The sequence below is a fragment of the Pelodiscus sinensis genome, chromosome 8 (assembly GCF_049634645.1).
Source record: "Pelodiscus sinensis isolate JC-2024 chromosome 8, ASM4963464v1, whole genome shotgun sequence".
In the NCBI taxonomy this organism is placed as follows: Eukaryota; Metazoa; Chordata; order Testudines; family Trionychidae; genus Pelodiscus; species Pelodiscus sinensis.
In genome coordinates, this window is record NC_134718.1 from 18,143,879 (window position 1) to 18,166,874 (window position 22,996).

The 22,996-nt window shown below is 45.4% G+C and overlaps 1 protein-coding gene across 1 annotated transcript in view; it reads left to right on the forward strand.

Annotated features, from left to right (window-relative positions):
• The first annotated feature begins 732 nt into the window (after window positions 1-732).
• Window positions 733-22,996, forward strand: part of MMRN2 (multimerin 2) — a 52,213-nt gene continuing 29,949 nt past the window's right edge. Inside the window, exon 1 of the mRNA XM_014578735.2 lies at window positions 733-1,211. Coding sequence (XP_014434221.2) covers window positions 937-1,211 — 275 coding nt within the window. The 5' untranslated portion in view covers window positions 733-936. The remainder of the gene's footprint in view (window positions 1,212-22,996) is intronic.

A 22,996-nucleotide genomic window follows, 5' to 3' on the forward strand; every position in this document is an offset into this window, starting at 1 on the left:
AAGATGTTCCGCTACTCCCATTTAGCTTACAGTCTCCACCTGGTGCCTCCTTACACCCTAACTGACCCGCTCACACAGTTATCACTCAGGCCTTGCTTGATTACTGTGTTGCTGAACCAAAGTCTTGCTCACTACATTGCAGGCCTGTTGCTGTTTTCATGTTACAGGCCTCTATTTAGGCCTGCTGACTCCATGTTACTGACCCTCAGCTTACTACATTGTAGTGTAAAATGCTGCTTGACTTCAAAGTGGGGACAGTTAGACTAACAGTGAATATTTGTGAAAATCCCATCCAATGTATGAAAAGAAATCTCTGCCGATGTATTAATATCTATTTCCCAGGCTCTCTCATCACTCTGTTCAGAGTATTACCCACCCAGAGGTGAGATGAAATAACTTGAACCATAACTATGCTAAAAATTATAACTAGTGCCTGCTTGCCTTTAGATCATAGCAGTAATGTGTGAGCAGAGTCTACAGCAGGTTGATTTGTGACATGTTCTTGGGTTTGGGAACACCAGACTGGAAATCTGCTATACCACTCAATATTTTCTTTTCCTTTCCTTTAAAGCAACATCCTTTTCCTGTGCCCGAGGGAGAAGGCTGCTGATAAAGACCGTTCACAGATAAGTTTAGAAGGCAGCCAAAATCAGACGTTTCTTGAATAAACGATGACCCTTCCCCCACTTCTTTTCTCCCCTCTCTTAGTCTCTTGAGCTCCCCACAGGAACCCAGCCTCACATTGTTTGGTGGCCTCTGACATTTCCACAGTCGCTGTGAGGGCTGAAAGCTGTTTCCTCTCTTTGTTACAAGATTTGTTTTCCCTCTTCCAAACTTTTAACATAAAAAATATGACGGGGGCATTCCAGAAGTAACTCAGTCCGAGCTTCAGGGAGGAGAGTGAGAGGCAGGTGAGGCTGGTTAGGACAAGCCATTATGCTAGCAGTGTTTCTGTTCTTCTGTTTCTCTTTTGGACTGGTGGAGCTGGTCACACATTCAAGAAATCATGAATACCAAGATGGCTCTTTCCCCACCTCACAATTGCCTATTTCTGGCATATCTACATACCCTGAGTGGTCTCCTGTATCACAGGAGGATTGGGAGACAGAGAAACTCCAGGAGGAAACCCCAGACCATCTTTCAAGCACTGTAACTTCACATCAACGAGAGACAGATGATTCAGAAGCAGGAAAACCACAGTCTAGAAATGGGTAAGTAAGAAGTTTACTTCTGTGCATAACAGTACTGGGATCTTGCTTGGGAGAGAGAGGGTCCCATAAAGAAAGGCTCAGATTCTGATTATGCCATGTCTGAGCAAGTGGGGTTTAGATGTTACAGCTGCCAAATGAAAAGCAAAATAAACAGTCTGTAGAGGACGAAAGCACAGATGACCTAGGCTCCGTTCCTCATCCCAAAATAGGAGGGCAGAGTGGACTTACCATGCGCATGTGTAGCACTTAGCATAATCATGTCCCAATATTGGGCTAGGCCTCAAGCTGCTACTGTCCTACAGACAAGTCACAGTAGTGAAGTAAAGGTGTTTGAATTCAACAATGTAGCCCTTTTTAGTCTTCCCTACCCAAGCCTGGTTTATGCATGTGACTGTATTTGTTGCAGGCAGGTATTGACTGAATAGTTCATACAGGCAGATTTCAGCCGTTTGATTATGCACTGTTCATTGTTTGTGGTGTGTTATTGGTCACCTACCTCACAAGGCATTTCAGCTCCCTGATTGGTTAATACATTTTACAAGAGGACAGGAAAGTGTGAGGAAGGAATAGAGAATGAGCAATGCCTAATTCTCTTCACGTCGACAGTGTCCTTGTTCACATGTGGATGTAGATATTGGTATGAACAGCCATTCTCCCGGCATTGGCAGGAACAAAACTATGGCCTTGCAATTGTTTGCAGATATGCACCTCACCAAGAGGAGGCCTAAGCACATGCCTCCACTTTAAGACTCTGTAAGCAGCTTGCTGAAGCAGGCCCAGGGAATACTAAGGGTGAGGCTGTGATGACCCGAAGCCGTGTTCCGACATCCAAAGGGATGGCTCTGCAGCGCTTGATCAGGTGCGCTCAGGGGATCCCATCCCAAGTTACCAAATAGGGGCTCCGATGGCCTTGCAAATGGAGGCAGGGAGCAAACTGATTGGGATCTCACCAAAAGGAGCAAATTGGAATTTGGACAATAAATAAGCTTCCGGGGGAGATGACCCAAAGCCACCAATGATCCACAGGTAAATGTTGCTTGTGAGAATGCACAGGGGAAGGGAAACTGATCTGGAGCTGAGAAGTGTGTGTTTCGGCAGAGCTGCGATCAGGCAGAACAGGGCTCAGAGTTTTCCAGGAGCTGTAAGTAGGACTCTGCTATGAAAGATTCATTCTATGTCCTACCTAGACTTCTGTTTTGGAATCATTGACTGATACTGCAGAGCCCAGTCTGGGTCGGCAGCGCAGTAGATGCTGATCGCAGCTCTTTGCTTTAGGGTGCACTCATAAGCTCTTTGAAACATTTCTGTGAATGCCCCTGTGACAAGAAAAACCGCAAAACGCAATCTACATACCATCCTAGGCTTCCCTCTCACAAAGCAAACAACAGTCAAATTACTTATTGCAAAGGTATTACTTACCTAGATGTATAGTTACGTCCTTTCCCCTACTGATCACACCCCTTATTTTTCAATCTTTTTTTAGAGTCTGTTTGTGTGAGTCCTCAAGGGCACATCTACACAGCAGGGCTAAACTAGTAATAAGCTACACAACTTGAGCTACGCTAACTGCATAGCATAAGTCGAAATAGCTTATTTCAAATTTGGACACATCTACACAGCATTTATTTCGAAACAGAGCATCCTTCCTCTGACTTCCCTTACTCCTCATACAATGAGTGTTACAGGAGTCAGAATAAGGAGCCTGTTATTTTGAATTAATTTTTAAATCATGGGCTTGCTGTGTGGATGTGCAATACGTTACTTTTGAATAACTGATGCTATTCTGAAATAACGCTGGTGCGTAGACGTACCCTTATTGTCCAGAAGAGCTACTCTTGAATAAAGAAACACCATAGGCCCACCCTACCCAAAATCCTTTCCATAATGCCTTTAAAACACTCTCAGAGCCATTCTCACATAGGGAAGCAAATCCAAAAGTACACCTTTTTTCCATTAGGCAATGAAAGACACTACCCACTGGACTGTAAAGGTTGAACAGTGGCAACATGATATTTCCAAAATATTTCAGTCTTCTTGATAAGCGCTGACAGTTAACAAGTGCTTTACAGCTAGAAAGATCTGCCATTATAAAATTACTAATAATAGGATTCTTCTTTTCCACCTGTGTAACCACTTCTATAGCACCATCCATTCCTCGTTTCCAGCTTCATTTTGGGAACCAGGCATAGTGAAAGGAGACACATCTGAGATATACGCAAAGATGTTCTGCTTGGAAAAGACCATTTCCAAAGTTGGCAGCAGACAGGAGAAATCACTCGGTGGAAGGACACCATAGTTGTTTACACTGATCAGCCAGACAGGAAATTCACAATCCAAGTTGCAGATGCTGGTCCAGATTATTAAACTAAAGAATCACAGGGACATGCATGTACCTTACACATGCAGATACCCAAAGTGCACATAGAAATCTTGTATTCACATACTCAAGTATCTAGTTAAGCATGCACACAAATTGCAGGCAAGAAGTTAAACATTTGTAATGTCTGTGACCTGTTGACCATACTTGACTTTGAAAAGTTGGGCATCTACATCTAACACAGTATGAACAGAATTAAGCATTAGGGGGTAACTAAGTTGTAAAAGGGAAATAAAACACTAGACAAGTAGTTACATTGAACAAGGTAAAACATGACTCACTGTGAGGTTCTTGTCCATCAGATTTAGGTTTACCCTGAAATGAGAGCACCCGGTCATTTCAGAATCTTACTAAGGAAACAGAAGATAACCTGTAGTATCTCTACCTAGTCTAACCTTTCAGCCCTGCAAAAATGATGATTATTTCCCGTACCCTGCCATTTTCCATGCATGTTTAACAGGCATTGGACATTGAAAATAATCCAGAAATCCCCGTAAAACAAACAGAGCATCATTTTGCTCATAGTGTATGTTTGAATTTAACTAGACACCATATATGTTTAAAAACCCTAAAATAACCGGACGAGAAAAGAGATCCTGGTGATGGCTCCACACCTAAGACGAGGCGTTTCATTACAACTCATCAGATGCATAGATGTGTCATCTCAGCAATTAGACCCTCTCAGAATAACAAGATTATTCTAACCAAGAGATAAACAAAGCTGCAGAAGCGAGTAAGAAGCAAGTAGTAGCAGATTATCATTCAATGGATGCAGAAATCCTTTATCAATTCACTCCAGAAAGCAGGTGTTCTTACCCTTTTGGCATACAAGTCATTTTGTCTGTGCAAATAGCCTGTGTTGTAGGGTTAGTGGCCATGTGAGCACAGAAAACAGATTGAATGATACTGTAGGCCGTCTATGGCCTGGAAGGCTCTCTCTGTGAGATGGTTACAAATTTATGAAAAATGTCAATTCTCTACAGTTATTTTCATTTTGAACCTATTTTAATAACTTTTAAGTGTTTTGTTTTTTTATTTTAAAAAATTATACATTTATTTCTTGTTTTTTATTTTCTTCTTCCTTCTCTTCTCCCAAACATTTTGAAAATAAAAATTAATTTTTTAAAACTATTGGGAATGGGAAGAGGAAAATAATGAAATATGAGGAAAAAAAGAGGCCAGAAAAAAAGGAAAAAAGGAAAACTAGCACTGTCGAGTGATTAAAAGATAATCATGATTAAAGTACCATTAAAAATAGTATACAATTTATTTAAATATTTTGGATGATTTTCACATTTTCAAATATACTGATTGCAATTACAACACAGAATACAAAAAGTACAGTGCTCACTTGGTATTTATTTTTTATTACAAATATTTGCATTGTAAACAAAATAGCATTTTTCAGTTCAGCTAATGCAAGAACAGTGGTTCAGTCTTTTTGTTATGAAAATTGAACTTATGAATGTAGAATGATATAAAAAACCCTGCATTTGAAAATAAAACAACTTAAAACTTTAGAATTTACAAGTCCACTCAGTCCTATTTTTTGTACAGCCAGTCACCTAGACAAACGCATTTGTTTACTTTTGCAGGGGATAGTGCTGCCCACTTCTTGTTCACAATGTCACCTAAAAGTGAGAACAGGTGTTCACTTGGTACTGTTGTAGCTAGCGTTGCAAGATATTTACATTATATATTTATATGCCCCTTAATGCTTCAATCACCATTCCAAAAAGCATGCATCCATGCGGAGGACAGGTTCTCCTAAATAACAATCCAAAACGGTGTTCACTTTCATCATCTGAGTCAGATGCCACCAGCAGATGATTGATTTTCCTTTTTGATGGCTCAGATTCTATAGATCCCATATCCAAGTATTGCTTTTTCAGAAAGTATGTTCCACATACCTTGTCCCTTGGGTCACGTGCTGTAGGTATCATTATATTTTGTCAGATCTTCCAAGGAATCCAGTCACAACTGTAATTAATGGATTATTTTTTTAACGGACATTATCAGCATGAACCATGTCCTCTGGAATGGTGGCCAAAGCACAAAGGGGCATACAAATATTTAGCGTACCTGGCACGTAAACACCTCGCAATATTGGCTACAAAAGTCTTACACAAACACCTAAGGCTTCGCCTACACTGGCCCCTTTTCCAAAAGGGGCATGCTAATTTTCCAGGTCGTAATAGGGAAATCCGCAGGGGATTTAAATATCCCCCGCGGCATTTAAATAAAAATGTCCGCCGCTTTTTTCCGGCTTTTAGAAAAGCCGGAAAAGAGCGTCTACACTGGCCCCAATCCTCCGGAAAAAAGTAGGAATAAGAGATCCTCCGGAAAAGGGCTTTTTTCCAGAGGATCGGGGCCAGTGTAGACGCTCTTTTCCGGCTTTTCTAAAAGCCGGAAAAAAGCGGCGGACATTTTTATTTAAATGCCGCGGGGGATATTTAAATCCCCGCGGATTTCCCTATCACGACCTGGAAAATTAGCATGCCCGTTTCGGAAAAGGGGCCAGTGTAGACATAGCCCTATTCTCACTTTCTGGTAACATTGCACAGAAGAAGTGGGCAGCTTTATCTCCCGTAAATGCAAACGAACTCGCTTGTCTTAGTGATTGACAAATCAGAGTAGGGCTTTGGCTATACTGCCATGTCAGTGCTTTCAGCAAGAGCTCCCCCAATGCAAACCAATTCTACGAGGGGAGCAGCTAACAATGCTGAGAACTGGCTTACACTGGCGCTGCACAGTGCTGTAACTTGCTATGCCAGGGTGTGTTTTTTCACACCCCTAGGAGAGAACACTACAGCACAATAAAGTGGTGATGTAGACAAACCCTAGGACTAATGGGACTCATAGATGCTAAAGTTTTGCATTGTTTTGTTTTTGAGTGCAGTTACATTACCAAAAAAACCTACATGCCAAAGGGTATGTATACACTACAGAGTTATTTCGAAATATCCTGCCATAAGCGGCCATGTTCCTCTGTCTAGTGCAGAGATCATGGACATTGGGGGCATCCCCCCAAACCTGAATAAGGTCCATGATCTCCACCCTGGACCAGGAAGGCGCCCGCCTTCTCCGGGCCCTGGCAGGCTCCTGGGAGCTGGCAGACTGCTCCTGGGGAGCGGTGGAAGGCTGGCTGCCAGTGGCTTGCTGGCTCATGTTTTGGGGCCACTGGGTCAGGGGCAGTGACTGCTGGCTCAGGGCCGTCAGGCTTGGAGCTGGCACAGGCACTGTGGCCAGAGTCAACCCCTTTACGGGCTCCGAGGAGAGGGGGAGGGAGAGAAGTGTTCTTGGTTGAGGCCAAACTGGCACCAGGGCACCCTGAGAAGGCACTTATTTCAAAATAGCTATTTTGAATTTGGCGTTATTCCTCGTGGAATGAGGTTTACCAAATTCGAAATAAGTGCTCTGCTATTTTGAATTCGCGGTTTGGCTGTGTAGACACTAGGGGCTGTGTCTACACTGGGCCACTTATTCCGGAAAATCAGCCGCTTTTCCGGAATAAGCTGCAAGCTGTCTACACTGGCCCTTGAATTTCCGGAAAAGCAACGATGCTCTACTGTACAAAATCAGCCGCTATTCCGGAAAAAATTTCTGCTCCCGCTCGGGCATAAGTCCTTATTCCGGAACACTGTTCCGGAAAAGGGCCAGTGTAGACAGCCCAGTAGTCTTTTCTGGAAAAAAGCCCAGATCGCGAAAACGGCGATCGGGGCTCTTTTCCGGAAAAGCGCATCTACATTGGCCACAGATGCTTTTCCGGAAAAAGGGCTTTTCCGGAAAAGCAGCCTGCCAATGTAGACGCTCCTTTTCCAGAAAAACTGAAAATGGAATAGTATTCCATTTTAAGCATTTCCGGAAATTCATGCCAGTGTAGACACAGCCTAGGAAAGTTATTTCGAAATAAGGGCTGTTATTTCAAAATAACTTTGCTGTGTAGATGTACCCTGATATTGGTGGTTCTGCTGGACCATGGATGTTTCTGAACCAGAATGTCCCGGATTTCAACCTATATTTTGAACTGCTCTGCTCTCTATGAATTGGACAATCACAAAGAAGCCTTCTTGGTCATGTGACCCAAATATCACGGAGATAGCTGATCTCAGTGGATCATACATGGCCATTTCCTCCAACAGGATAAAGGAAGAGGACTGGGAGGCTCAGAGAGTTAGACCCTCTCTACTCCAGCCTTCAGTTTAGATGGAGATGTGAGAGAGAGGGTTGCAAAAACACACGCTAGATTATACATATTGCCAACAAACAGATAAAAGTCATCCCTGGTTATTTTCCCATAATAGGAAAGGTAAAGTGAGTCTTAGTAGGGAGCCTGGGGATGTGACTGGATAGAAGGAAGCTCCAAAAGTAGCCCAGCATTGGTGCCAGACTCAACGAGGAACTTTCAGGTTGTGAAGTATCAGAGGGGTAGCCGTGTTAGTCTGAATCTGCAAAAGCGACGAGGAGTCCTGTGGCACCTTATAGACTAACTGAAGATGACCAGGTGACAGTATGGCTGATCACTGGTACATTCTCCTGCACATCCACCAACGTAATATATGCCATCATGTGCCAACAATGCCCCACTGCTATATACATCGGCCAAACAGGACAGTCCCTACGTAAAAGAATCAATGGACAGAAATCTGATATTAGGAATGGCAACATACAAAAACCTGTAGGGGAACACTTCAATCTTCCTGGACACACAATTGCAGATCTAAAAGTAGCCATCCTGCAGCAAAAAAACTTCAGGACCAGACTTCAAAGAGAAACTGCTGAGCTACAGTTCATCTTTAAGTTTGACACAATCAACTCTGGATTAAACAAAGACTGTGAATGGCTCGCTAACTACAAAAGCAGCTTCTATTCTCTTGGAATTCACACCTCCAGATCAGCTGCTAGAAGTGGGCCTCATCCTCCTTGATTGGATCCACCTCGTCATCTCCAGCCTGATCCTGGCCTGCATATTTATTCCTGCCTCTGGAAATTTCCACTACATGCATCTGACGAAGTGGGTCTTTGCCCACGAAAGCTTATGCTCCTACACTTCAGTTAGTCTATAAGGTGCCACAGGACTCCTCGTCGCTTTTTCAGGTTGTGGTGTGTCAGCACCCAAAGGTGTTAGCTAGCTTTGATGACAGCCAACTGGCATGCCTAAAACGGCTGACCTCTATTGTTGATAGCACATCACCCCTGCTGTCCTGTTAACCACTACAGAGATGACACCTTCCATGGACTATTAAACAAACAAGCCACCTAATGCAAAGGCTCCCAGTAAAGGACTGGATTGCAGCAAATAGCCACAGCCCTGTACAGGCCCTGGTGCTGAGTTGCATCATCCCATGGAGACCTCAAAGAAGAATTGTGCTGGGTGGTGCAGGAGGATTATGTGTGCTTGACCTGTCCTTTAGACCGGACCATCCAAAGAGGCAGGGAAACCATTACTTGTACATACTTCACTCTCCATCCATGCAAGGACCAGGGACGCTATGCTGCAGCGTTTGAAAGGAAAAGCAGATTTTTTGCCCTGGTAGTATTTCTAGATCCTGGCCCAGGACTTCTCTTACTCTAAAAGATCCAGCTGAAGAGCCAATGCTGTGGCTTTGTAATGCACTTCACTGGAACATCCACATAGCATGGTGCTTCAGCCTGCTTTTACTGGATCGAGCTTCCACGCAATGCCTACGAAGGGATTATTCCTCAGACCAAGTATGGTTTGAAGTCACTCGCCTACTCACCCACAGCCCAAATGTTCAAACAACTGAGCAGTTATCGCTACAGTTCCATTGGCCTGCGCAGGGCCACAACTCAGAGAAGTAAACCCACTCAGGTTCCATTTGGTTCCTTCCCAGTGAGTGGTCTGTTCTCATTTGGATTTTAAAAGAAATCAGACGTTTGGGTTTATGTTCTAGGAGCCAGTTGTAGACGCTGTAATTGGAGCAATTAGAGGCAAGGATCAGGCTGCTGCTCTGAAATCATTGTGTCTACAGGAGGGCGGTTTGGCCATACAGCTCTCGCAGACAGAGACTCTCCATCTGTTGCTGTTTTCTACATTGTGAAAATGTCTTCGCTAACACAAAAAGGGCGCTTCCTAAACCCAAACCTTGGAAAAGCCCCTCTTCCCCCCAGTGACTGGAAAATTGCATTGCCACACACCAGCGCCTAGCTATCACCATTTCACCCCAGGCGTGTCGTCATCTCACACTGGCACACCCCTCTCCTTCCTTTAACACCACTCCTAAAGTTGCTGGGAGGCATGTCAAAAGCCAGCAGCTCTGCATTCAAATGATTTTGGTTGGGTGACAAAACAAGGGTGCAGCGACTCTCTAAAGCATGAAATATAATCCACATCTCTCTCTCTCTCTCTCTCAAGAGGAAGTCAGAACAATGCACTCTCTCCATAGTTTATTTCTCTTGTCTGCTTAGACAGGAAAACACTCACTGATTTAATCAAGCCCTGTTTCATGGTGACTAGTTTATTGCTATAAAGTAAATCAGGGACTTTCTTAGGAAACCAGCTGACCATTAAAAACTCCCAGCTTCTCATAAGTGAAGACTTCACACTGAATAGATAGAACATGTTCAGAAAAAAACCCTCAGAAAAATAATTTGGTTGGTGTGTTTCTCTCAAGACCCAAAAGCTCATCACAGCTCACTAAGGCTAAGGCCACACTGCAGCGCTATTTTGGGATACCAGAGGTATCCCTAAATAGCTATTCTGTGTTTTTGAGTGCACCCATTATTCTGAAATATAAAGGGCTCACTATTCCGATGCCCGTGTAAACCTAATTCCATGAGGAGTAAGGGATGTTTTGGAATAGCAATTTATTTCAAAAGAAGTGCTGTGTAGACAGCGCCAAATTTCAAAATAAGCTATTTTCAAAATTAACTCAAAATAAGCTACGCAATTTGCATAGCTCAAATTACATTGCTTATTTTGAGCTTTGGGTGCAGTGTAGAAACACCCTAACTTAACTAAATACACCGTTTCATTTAAACACAGCATTGAATTGGTTTATAATAAAAATAAAACTAATGTATTAATAATAGGAGATAGGTTAAGTGATGCCAAACATAAGGAATAAAGTTAAAAAAGGTGTACTAGAAAATAAATGTGAAAACATGCATCTAAATGTAAAAAATGTAATGTAGTGACGCACAGACTTTGTTTAAGATGTTTTTTCAACTATATTCAATTTTTAGAGACTCAGTCCAACCCACACCTTGGTAGAAGGACATGCCTTCCTCAACTCTCAAGGCTCTGTCCTTGTATGTCTGTGTAGTGATGGAGGCCAAAAGTGGCTTCTGTCTTTGCTTATATCTTCCAAAGTTCAATGACCTTCTCCAAACAGGCTGGATGACCTCATGCTACTCTTCCAGTCTTGTGGGTTTCCCTTTTCCCTGTTCGTTTCTATATGAATTGGGCTTCCTTTGTTTCTGGTCACACCTTGATGAATTTAATTGGAGACAGGTAGGTAGCTGCATTCCCTCTTGTCTTGGGAAAGCCTGTTTCTCCCTGTTAGGTCACAGACTCGAGAGCCTAAAATCAATGAATATTCATAATTCCTTATGTTGTGTTAATACATACAATTTCCAGTGATATTAATCACCAGTGTGCATAAGCTTTAATAAAAGACTTAACTCAGCACACTTATAACATTTTCAATGAGTTGAATTATCTATTATCTTCTCAGACAGGATAGTGTGAATTAGGAAATAATGATGGAAACTTTGAGTACGTCTACATAGCAGCGTTATTCCAAAATAATATAGGCCGTCCAAATAACGTCTAGCTGGAGGACTTCTTACACTGACTTCCATTTTATAAGGCTTAAGTAGGAGGAAGAGTGCTCTTTCTTGGACTTCCTGCTGTGTAGACAGTGCCAAAAGCCAAAATAAGCTATTTCGACTTTAGCTATGCAATTGACATAGCTCAAGTTTAGCTTATTTTGGTTTTAGCTCTGTTGTGTACAGTCAGTCCCCGAGTTACGCGGATCCGACTTACGTCAGATCCGCAGTTACAAACGGGGATTTTCTCGCCCTGGAGGACTGAAGCGTCGGGACACCTGGTCCCGCCGCCCGCCTCCTCCGGGGCGAGAAAAGCTGCTCCCCATCTCCCTGGTCTGCTGGGGGAGCCAGCAGACCAGGGAGACGGGGAGCAAAGCGGCAGAGGACCCAGGCCAGACCCGCGGCGCTGATCTGGAAGTGCCGCGGGTCCGGCCCCGGGTCCTCCATCGCTTTGCTCCGCGTCTCCCTGGTCTGCTGGGGTGGGACGCAGCTAGTGCCCCCCCCCCCCCAGCAGACCAGGGAGACGTGGAGCAAAGCCCAGGGCCTGTGGTAGAGCAGGTGGGGTGCTGCTGGTTGGTCCCGCAGCACCGCTCCTCGGCGCTACTGGACCAACCCGACAGCACCCCAGCTGCTCTGCCCCAGGCGTCCTGATTCAGCCGCTGCTGATCAGTTTCAGCAGCGGCTGAATCAGGACGCCTGGGGCAGAGCAGCTGGGGTGCTGCCGGGTTGGTCCAGTAGCGCCGAGGAGCGGCCGCGCTACTGGACCAACCCAGCAGCACCCGAGCTGCTCTGCCCCAGGCGTCCCCAAGTCAGCCGCTGCTGAAACTGACCAGCGGCTGACTACAGGAAGCCCGAGGCAGAGTTGCTCTGCCCCAGGCTTCCTGGAATCAGCCGCTGATCAGTTTCAGCAGCAGCTGACGTGGGGACGCCTGGGGTTCTTAAGTTGAATCTGTATGTAAGTCAGAACTGGTGTCCAGATTCAGCCGCTGTTGAAACTGATCAGTTTCAGCAGCGGCTGAATCTGGATGCCAGTTCCGACTTACATACAGATTCAACTTAAGAACAAACCTACAGTCCCTATCTTGTACGCAACCCGGGGACTGCCTGTAGATGCACCCTCTGTGAAGAGCTAATAGCCTCATATAACTAGGCCTCTGAAGAACAGTGTTGCAAAACCAAAGGCTTGGATTTTTCTTAAAAAACACTGTAGCCAAATTTGCCTTGTCTCCTGACATCTGTTTACAATAAAGCTTCTAAATTCAAGTACTGAACTGACCAAACCTTTCATCTGAGGATGGTTCACAAACAGCTGTGACCAGAGATTCCACCGGACATAGTCACTGACATGATTCACACATTATTACTCAGCTCCTTCAAAAAGCATTCTTTTCTTCCGCTACCCTTTCACTTACACGCCCCAAGGAAGATGAAATCACGTAGTAACAGAGCACACAGTATTGGCATGCGAACTACTGTTTATTAGAAATCAGAGTTTAGCATGTCAAGCCCTGTTCTTGCTAAGATACCATGCCTCAAACATTCACAGCACTTTATTTTCTGCAATGCTGGGAGATGAAAAAAATGTGGGTTACATAAACTGACAAGATTCTTCCTTGCTTGAATGAATTTAAAGCTGTATTCTGCCTTTATTCCTCTCACAGACCCTCCTCCCCCATTCATATCAACCGGGGGGAGGGGGAGTTGCACCCAGACCAAAGGCAGAATGCTACCTTATTTTTTTTTTAAATCAGGCCTGATTCTCCTGTCACCCTGGTATAAACCAGGTATAACTCCATTTAAGTCAATAGAGCTCCATAGGTGTTAATGAGGCAGGAAGTAAGCCCTCAATTTTCCACATGAACATTGACATTGGCAAGGCTTATGCAGCTGCCTTTGTTTGTGCTCTTGTTGGAAACTGAAAATGTTAGAAGAATCTGACCTGGAGTTCCCTGTTCTGCTGAGAATGAGCAGCGGACTTGGATGAGACTAAAAGCTTTAAGAAATAGGTGTGACTGGGAAACTCCACTAAAAGTCTTCGCACAAAGTAGTAAAACAATACATGGATAAAGCAATTCAGATTTCAGTCCTGCAGGTTTTGTTCAGGCAAAGCTCTCTGGCTTAAGTGGCATTTTTCTTGAGGGAGGAGGGTCTCAGACAACAGTTAATCATCTCAGATCCCAAGCCTGCACTACTAATGCTCTGGTAATTTTACACATGTGAGTAATTGTCACGTGGTTTGATTTATTTTAGATCCAAGAGAAACCAGTACACTTCAGGGCTATGTAACCATTTTTTTATTTATTGCGAGCTTTAAGCAGTTAATACAGTTGTTTAAGTTTTACAAGCCTTAAGAACAATTACTGTACACTTTAAACCTTAAATACTATAGATTCTAAAGTACTTAATACAGTGCAAAGCAATGCAAAAGCAATTATTAAAAGATCTACTATATACAATAAAGCCCAATCACTTACACTTCACCTGTACTCAACTTACAGTGCCAGGCAGGTCGTCGTAGTTCTGTTTCTTCCCACGCATTGGAATGCCACGCACTGGATCACCAGTGTGAAGGGCCTAATTTCTTCTAGTTACATCAATTACGCCCATTCCCTCCCATCAATTGTTCTTACTAAACCCAATTTATAGCAAAGTGAGACTTGGTCCTTCTAATAATATTTACCAATTGATTACGTATTGTGTAGGATACGTAACATGCCCAATGCCCCTATTTGGGGTACATCCTGCTACTCAGCATGTTATTGCTAAGTGTGCAGTTGACAGTTTTATGGCCGCATCTGTATTTTTTGCTTATTAGAAACAAGTATCAGTACAAGGCTGCTTGTCCTGTGTTCTTGACCTCGTCTCGCGTACCATGCTTCATCTGCATTGTTATGCAAAACAATTCCTGACTCTTGGGCCCTGCCTGCAGCCTTTTGGGCACCAAACTTGAAACAGGCCAGAAATCTGCACTTTGGACAAGGCAAACATCACCATTTATTGCCAAGCCAGGGTAGTCCAGGCTCTTATACCACTGAACTCAGCGGCACTGCAAGGTTTCCCTGCATAAGTAAAAGTGTTGTACAGTGTAATAATGAACGAACATTCACTGTCATGCAGCAAAATCCTGGTGGAGTGAAGTCTGTAGTTTGACTGCAGTGTTGCTGGACAAGGTCAAACGGGAGTGAGCGCTATGGGCCTGTGTCTGCCTCGCTGCACTGCAGTAAAAGCTGTGCTGCGCACACTAGGAGTGCATGGCAGAGTAGCTAATGTTATCAAAACAACTGTTTCTGGCTGTGAAAACGGCCACATTGTGTATCTCCATTAGGTAAGGAAGGGTGGTCTGGACTCAGGTAGCAATTAACGCAAGATCAGCTCCTCACACAGGTGGTACTTCTGCCTGTGCTGGTCTCCCCTGGGTATATGCCGCACAGAGGTGTGCATGGGAGCCATGGGCCTAAGCCTGGAATTCTAACAGGTGGCTTTCACTGGTCCACATGCACCGTGGTTTCTCTCATGCTCCAAACCAGGGACATCAGACACCGTGTGGGCCAATGTCTCTCCAGTTACTTCCTACCACTGCATGGCTTCAGCTGGAATCCCTGAGTCCACAGGTTCTTCCAGCCTCTCTCTTTTGGCAGCTTGCACATGGGATTGTAAATAAGGTTATACCCATGTATTAACAGAGGTTTACAGTCTAGCCATATAGCTCATTTCCATTGTAAACATGCAATCTTTGGTTATGGAAGCACCTTCTGGAGAAGGCTAGGAGCCTGCACGCCCCATACATTGGCCCCAGCAGACAAGCAGCACCCCTTCGAGCATGAACTTACAAAGTCCTCAGCTGCTAAGTCCGAAAACAAATCTTCCTCAGCTTCTGTCAGAGTAGGGTGCACGCTCATGGCCACAAGGACAGATCCCTGGCCAGATCTGTCCAAAAACCATCCCTCAACTGTGCATGTCGGGTGAGCCTTCACATATGCGTCCCAAGAGACTAGAAAAGGCTGAAAACCTCCAGAGGGCAAAGCATGATCAATATAGGGTACATTGCTTCAGTCAGTGGCCCCGCTCTGAAGCACAAAGATTGACAATCCACTGACTTCATCCAGGAGTGCTGGGCCTGATTCTTCGCCAGGGCCAGCCCATCTTTCAGAGAACCACTGAACTACAGCCTCCTGGGACACAGGGGTACCAATGGTCCCAACAGGCAAAATGCCCTGAACACTGGGACATACAGATTTACACACTACAGGTTGGACTCCCTGATCCAACACCCTCAGGATATATTAATTTACATCAACAGGATGGAGCAAGGTCTCTTCTCCTTTGCCTGGAAGCAGTCAGGCATTGGAATGCATCCGAAAGGGAGACATAATCAGCCTTCTCCAAATTTGCCAATGTTTTAGATTAGTGCCCGCCATCAAATAACTCAGGTCTTTTCAAGATGGACACTGTGGGTTCATCTTGCAGCAATTGATGCTTTCCTTCCTCCAGGTAGCCAGACATTTCATTTTCATTCACCCAACAGTGATAGTCATGAAAAGCTTAGTCACATTTTTGCCAGTGGATAAACCTATATCTTGGAGGGATCTCAACCTTGTCCTATCAGTAGTCATTGGACCACTATTTGAATCATTAGCAACATGTTCCATGTCCCAATTATCCATGAAAGTTGTATTTTTAGTAGCTGTTGTTTCCTCCACAAAGAAGAGCAAGATGTCCACCCTCATAGCAGACCCCCCATAAACTGTTTTTCACAAGGAAAACTTCTTCCCTTGACTGCATCCTAAATCAGTCCCAAGGTTATTTCTGAATTAATTACATACCAACCACATTACCCACTTTGTGCTTTCTTCACAAAACTCCATGCTTCTGCCAAAAAAGAAAATAATTAATTCCTTCAATGTCAATTGTGCTTTGTTCTACTTGTAAAAGACAACATCAGCAAAACTATTTCTTCCCGTAGCAGAAGAGTCATGAGGACAAGCAACATCCTGTCAGAGAATCTCTAAATGGCTTTTGGGGGCATAATGACACAATGCCTATTAGCTCATGTCCATCCATTCTGGCCTCTGCTGCCGATGCCTCTCTGCTGCCAGCATCTTCAGACCCCTCTCCATTCTGAATACTGCTCATCAGTGACCCACATGTGCTATACACATAGGAATCAGCATGTGAAGAAGAAGAAATGGAAGTTACTTGCCAGTGACTGCAAGTCCTTACATGGAATCCTCAAGGAATCCATTTTGAAGCATTTGGAAGAGAGGAAAGTGATCAGGAATAGTCAGCATGGATTCACCAAGGGCAAGTCATGCCTGAACAACCTTATTTCGTCTATGATGAGGTAACTGGCTCTGTAGATATGGGCCTGCCAGATTGTAGCTCAAAAACCCTGGTGAGCCACTCTGCCTCTGCCCCTCTCCCCGCACCCTGGCAGGAAAGACTCCCCCTTATTTTCACAGAGGTAGTGGAGCACACAGCAGGCCGCCATCACCTTGGGACTGTTCTGGTCACTCAGGTCCAGGCGGGTGAGGAGACACTGGAATCTCCTTCGGGGTGGACAAAGGTATCCTCCACCACAATGCAGCACCTGCTGAGCCTGGAGTTGAAGCGTTGTTTAGTGGGAAAGTGCCAGTGTGCATTCTCTGGAAGAGACTGGAGTTGCAGAACATGCAGGTGTTATGCCCCTTCCCCAACCACCTGAGGTTAATGTCCGCAAAGTGGCCCTGGTTGTCCACGGTGGCCTGCAGGACCATGGAAAGTACCCCTTCCTATTTATATTGTCAGAGGCCCAGTGCCAGGGGCTCAGGTGCTGTCAATGACCCTACTTCCGCAATTGGGGAAGCCCATGGCGGCAAAGCTGGCGACGTTGGGGGTTGATGTCGCCCAGGTTGATGACCCTGCGCAGCAGGATGGTATCGATGGCCCTCACCACCTGTAAAAACATAGAACAAATAGCCCTCAGGAGTTCCCCAAGCCCAACCCCCTTCCCACAGCAGGAGCAACCCCAACCCCGGCAGGGCGTTGTGAAGCCAGGACTACAAACTCTGCAGAGATGGAGATTCCACCCCGTTCCCTAGGGGAGCCATTGCAGTAGTTCACCGTCCTCCTGGGACAGTAGCAAGAGAATCAAACCAGCATGACCACGGCCCCACCAGTCAATCTCCCCATGCCGAACTGGTTTCCGATGGAGCGGTAGCTGTCCAGTGTGGTGAGCTTCCAGAAGGTGATGGTGACACACTTCTGGAGGGGGATGTCACGTCTCATTCAGGTGTCCTATCTCCACTTGCAGAGCTCCAGGGAGGTGTCCTTCTGCTCACGGAAGTTCTGGAGCCACTGCTGGTCGTCCCACCACTCCAGGACAATCCTGTCCCTCCCGCCAGAACAGGTGTAAAAAATGAGGAAGATAGATTCATGGAGGTTAGAGCCATCAATGGCTATTAGCCAGGATGGGTGGGAATAGTGTCCCCTAGCCTCTGTTTCTCTGGAGGTGAGTCACAGGGGAGGGATCATGTGAGGATTACCTGTTGTGATCCCCTTACTCTGGGGCATCTGGTATTGGCCACTGTCGGCAGACAGGATACTGGGCAGGATGGACTGTTGGTCTGACCCAGTACGGCCGTTCTTATGTTCCTACGTGTCCAGGTGCCAGAAGTGGAGGTGCTTGGTGTGTTGAGAAGGACGGAGGGGGCTGTGAGGCTTGGGCCAGGGTGAGGCAGTGCCCCAGTCTGAGCTAACCGTCCTGGTCCTGCAGAGCTACCAGAGCAGCCTGCATTAACTGCGCCAGGAGGTGCAGCAGGAGGCCTAACGGCCTGACAATGCTGTGCAGCAGCTCCGGCTCCATGGGTAGAACTGTGGCACCCACAAGGGCAACCAGAGCACGTGGTGTGGTGTTTGCGGTCCCTCAAGGAGGCAGGCAAAGGAGAGGAGCCTGAGACACGGCCGTAAAAGGGAGCCCCTTTAAGCACGAGCCTCTCACAGCCGCAAGCAGCTGCTGTCCTGATGTCCTGCCCAGAGTGCTTCCTGAGGGCCTTAAATGCGATTCAGGCTCCAATGAGTGAGGACACTCTATTCGATATAGATCTGTGCTATTGCTATGGGGATTTGTAGCGTGGACATATTATTTCAAAATAGTTATGTCAGGAGTTATCATTTTGAAAGAACTTAATTTGAAATAACCTTGTAATGTAGATATAGCCTCAGTGGAGTCACACCAGGGATTATGGCCCAATGCTTGGGTTCCGCACAGATCGTCAAACATGAAAAACAACTAAAATATCCAACTGGGTTGCTAGTGAGCGTTGAAACCTTTTCAACTTATTCCACCAACCGAAAGTCTGGCTTATTCCTGTCCACCTGCCAGGCAGTGACTTGAATCAAAGTGAAATTGTACAAAAGGGAATGAAAAGCAGAGAGTGTTAGTCCAGCTATAAATTTAGTCTATGCAATGAATAAACCTAGACACAATTTAACAGGAAGCTGAGAGGAAAAAATGTACATGTAGAACACAAGGTTTTTGTGATCCCAAAGGTGAATAAGGAAACCAAGGTTTTTGTGAAGGTGAATAAGGAAACCATCTGGCTCACTTTGAGAGCTATTCTGGGAACTTTTACAGCCTAATCCATAGCCAGTGAAGTTAACAGAAAGACTTTGGCTCATGGACCTATAGACCTCTCAATTGCTCCTTTAATGTCAGAAATAAATGTTTTCCTGGGAAACAATTCTGGGAATTTTTCTTAACACAAAAGGAAATGGTCAAAAAGAGATAGACAAAATAATTGCAATAAAAGGCTAAACTGCTTGCTCACCTGTCTGTAATAAAACAACTTGAAAAAAAGACCCTCTGTTGAAAGATGAGTTGTAAATTTTACAGACCATTCCAAGAAAAGGTTCAGGGACTAAGCACAAGACATGACAATTCTGCAATCTTCTGGTTACACTGGCAAGCACTGGAAAGTTAATGCCTCAATTAAGGTTAACTCCAAAGAATGGAGACATGAATAAGAGGGTGTGATTGCAGTCAAATTCTATTTAGCCGCTGCCAAACTATTTGCAAGTATTTTAATCTCTGTGCATCCAGCTTTAATGCTAATAACTGTCCAAAATAACAGGAAGCCTTACCAGATACTGACCCCAATTCTCCTTTACTCCACTGGCATAGTTTCAAATGGCTTTAAACAAACATATCTATGGTGTAGTGGTACTACGTACCTACCAATTCAGACCTTCTCTCAGCCCCTGGCTTAGGGGTTATTTGGGGCCAGGCTGAAGGAGGGGGTCAATCAGCAGGAGCCAGGCAGTAATGCACTGGGCTCTGACTCTGCTGTGTTAGTCTAAGTGCAGAAAGGGCCACTGGAGAGTCAGACTTAGAGTGGCACAGGTGGTTTGGAATAATGTGCTCTGTGATCCATGTATTAGGGCTTCAGGCTGGATCCGGACAGCTTTGATAACTCTACTCCCTTCCCGCCTCTCACGCTTGGTTCTAGATTAACAACCCTGAAGGAACTTGTCGTTTTGGTACAGCATCTGCGAGGATAAACAAACCGCCCTGGCCATGACTCATGGGGTGTGGGTTGTTTTCCCAGGGAAAGAACAAGAACACTAGCGCACAAGCGTCTGATTTTAAATGAGGTTTTCACACCCAAGAGATGCACTTTAACTGACCTAACCCCCAGCATAGAGTGCGAGGCTGACAGGAGAAGTCTCCATTGAGCTAGCTACTGTCTCACCAGGAGGTGGGAAACCAGCGCTGATAGGAGAAGCCCTCCCATTGGCACAGGTAGTAGCTCCACTGAAGTGGAACAGTGTTGCCACTGGTTATAGGTCCTCTAAGTCTCCCCTCGCCACACAGGATCCTAGATCTTCCAGCTGAAGCCTGCCCAGCACAAAACCAGACATGCCAACCCTCACTCGTGACCTGGCGATGGAACTGCCAGCCGCCAGCCCTTGCTGGACAGTGCCGGGGCATGGGAGTGTTCTGTCAAGATGAGCAAAGCTTCATTGTAGTGAAAAATCTGTCAGCTGCAGGCCCCACCTCTTCCCACTGCCCTGGGGTGCCTATTGTTTTGGGAAGCCACTTTAAATCACTCCTCTGCTCAGCCTGGACAGTGCCTCTCCCAACAGCTGCTTGGGGCAGCGCTGCCCGGTTTGTTTAGCATCTACCAGCAGCTTTCTCTCATTCCCCTGGGGTTTCCTTCCTGCTCTCAGCGCTGCGGCTACTTCAGACCAGGCGCAAGGCAGAGTTAGGGTTCCACCACCTTCCCACGCATCCCCCAATCCTGAGAGAGGGCAGCACAGCAGCAGGATATGGGGCAATAGTTGGGCTACAAAAGGTATAGGGCACTCACTTTTGGGGGGGGGGGAATAAAGTTTTGTGCAGCTCCATGCACGATGTTCTTGATCATGGAGTGAGTCTTTCGTGCCCGTCATGTGGTTACAAGCAGTGGCCGGAGACCCTTTGGGGAAGACTAGTGACTTGTTCATATTGGTGCCAAATGTCCTACATGGAGCTGCACAAACTGGGGCAGTTATGGGGACGGGAGACTGTCATAGCTGGGGGGGGGGGGAGGAGACTGGTGACGACTTTATGCAATTATGGAGCAGGGCCTGCAAGTAGGAGCTCTTTGCATTCTTGGGAGCTCATGCAGTGGGAGCCCAAATCTTCTTCCTTCTCATACACATACAAGAGCAGGCGGTGCTGGGCCAGTCACACATACAGAGGGAGCAGGCAGGGGAGAGCAAAAAGCAGAAGGTTAAATAAAAATTTAGGATTAAATCTTTATAACAATTTTAAGATTTCCAGGCCAATCTCATGATTTTTCGAGTCTAACTCACAATGTGTGAACTGGTGGGGTTGGCAATACTGTACTGTGAGCTGTCCCACAGCCTCAGGGAGCATAAGTCAGCTGGCACGGGCCAGTGTGGATTTCCTTTGCTATGCAGACGTACCATGCATCTCCACGCAGCTTTCAGAACTCTGCAGCCTCCCTTAGATTTTAAGGGGTTCGCAGTAAGTTGATTTCCATGAAAAACAGAATTTTGTTTAGCATCATGCGTCTCAAAAATACTCACAGACAGAAAATGCTGCACATACCCTGACAAACCCAAAGGCAGTGGCCTGGCAAACTTTTCTAAAAAGTGAAGTCTCACCTTTTTCATTCAGCCATGCTCCCCTTACCATTTCCACTTTCTTCCTTGCACTGATGGGTAAGCTGCTCTCCTGCCTGCTAATGTCAGTATCTGCCTTCATGTTTGACATGGTTCCCCATTGTTTCTGAAGTTGAGTCTCTGAGGCAAACTTTTCCCAGATATGCCACTTATCAAATATTTAGTTCCCATGTTCCCATTTAAAAATCTACTATATAGAGTTTATCAGACACAGCCTAATTCCCAAGACAAACAATGCCCTCTTTTAATGCTAGCCCCTTTGAAATAATGGAGTATAAAAGTTTCCTGACCTTTTCAAACATTGACCTTTTCAAACATCCAATATGACGTTTATGGCATTGTCTGGAGCTTTATTTTATTTTTGTTTTTAGTAACTAGTTGGTTTCTTATGGGAAAGTGGTTATCTATCAAAACACCGTACTGTGAGAAGGTGCTACTGTTCCTTTTATAGTCTTAAAATAAGCTACAGTGCCAGTTAGGTGGTTCTGTCTTGTACATTCTTACATGAGCAAAATGTTGCATCTAAGACAGGAATTCTCTATTAAACATCATCTTGACATATAAAGAGGAACTCATCCAGAACTAAAACTTAATGTTAACGTGGATAACAGTGATTGTGACTTGATTGTATTTATAAATAATATAATAAAGTAGGGTATGTCTACACTACAGCACTAATTCGAACTAACTTAGTTTGAATTAGTTAATTCGATCTAAGCTAATTCGAATTAGTGCATCTAGACTTAAAAACTAGTTCGAATTAGCGTTTTGCTAATTCGAACTAGCATGTCCACACTGAGTGGACCCTGAACCGGGGTTAAGGCTGGCCGGAAGCAGTGCCGGCAGGGCATCAGGTTAGCACTTAGAGCATGGAGCTGCTGCCTCAGGCTAGCCGAGGGCTGTGCTTAAAGGGACCCGACCCCCACCCCGGACAGACAGTTCTCAGGGGTTCCCCGCTTGCAAAGCAGTCCTGGCTTGGAGTGCCCTGAGTGCCCACACTTGGCACATCACAGCACTCGGCCATCAGCCCGGCTGCACTTGCCGCAGGCTGCCATCCGGAAGGGGGGGGTCAATCAAGGGGCTTCAGGAGAGTTTCCACCCCGAGGAGCCCGCAGAGCCAGCCCAGTCCTCCCCATCGGGGGCTCGTACCCCATTCCTTCCTCACCTCTTTCCACTTACCCCTCTCTAGCCCCCCTTCCTGATGTACAAAATAAAGGACATGTGTGTTCAAAAATAGAAACTCTCTTTATTGAACAAAACTGGGGGAGACTGGGAAAAAAAGGTGGGAGGGGGAAGAGAGAGGATGGGAGAGGGGAGGGCAACTAAAATGATCAGGGGTTTGGAACAGGTCCCATATGAAGAGAGGCTAAATAGACTGGGACTTTTCAGCTTAGAAAAGAGGAGATGGAGGGGGGATATGATAGAGGTCTATAAAAGCATGAGTGGTGTGGAG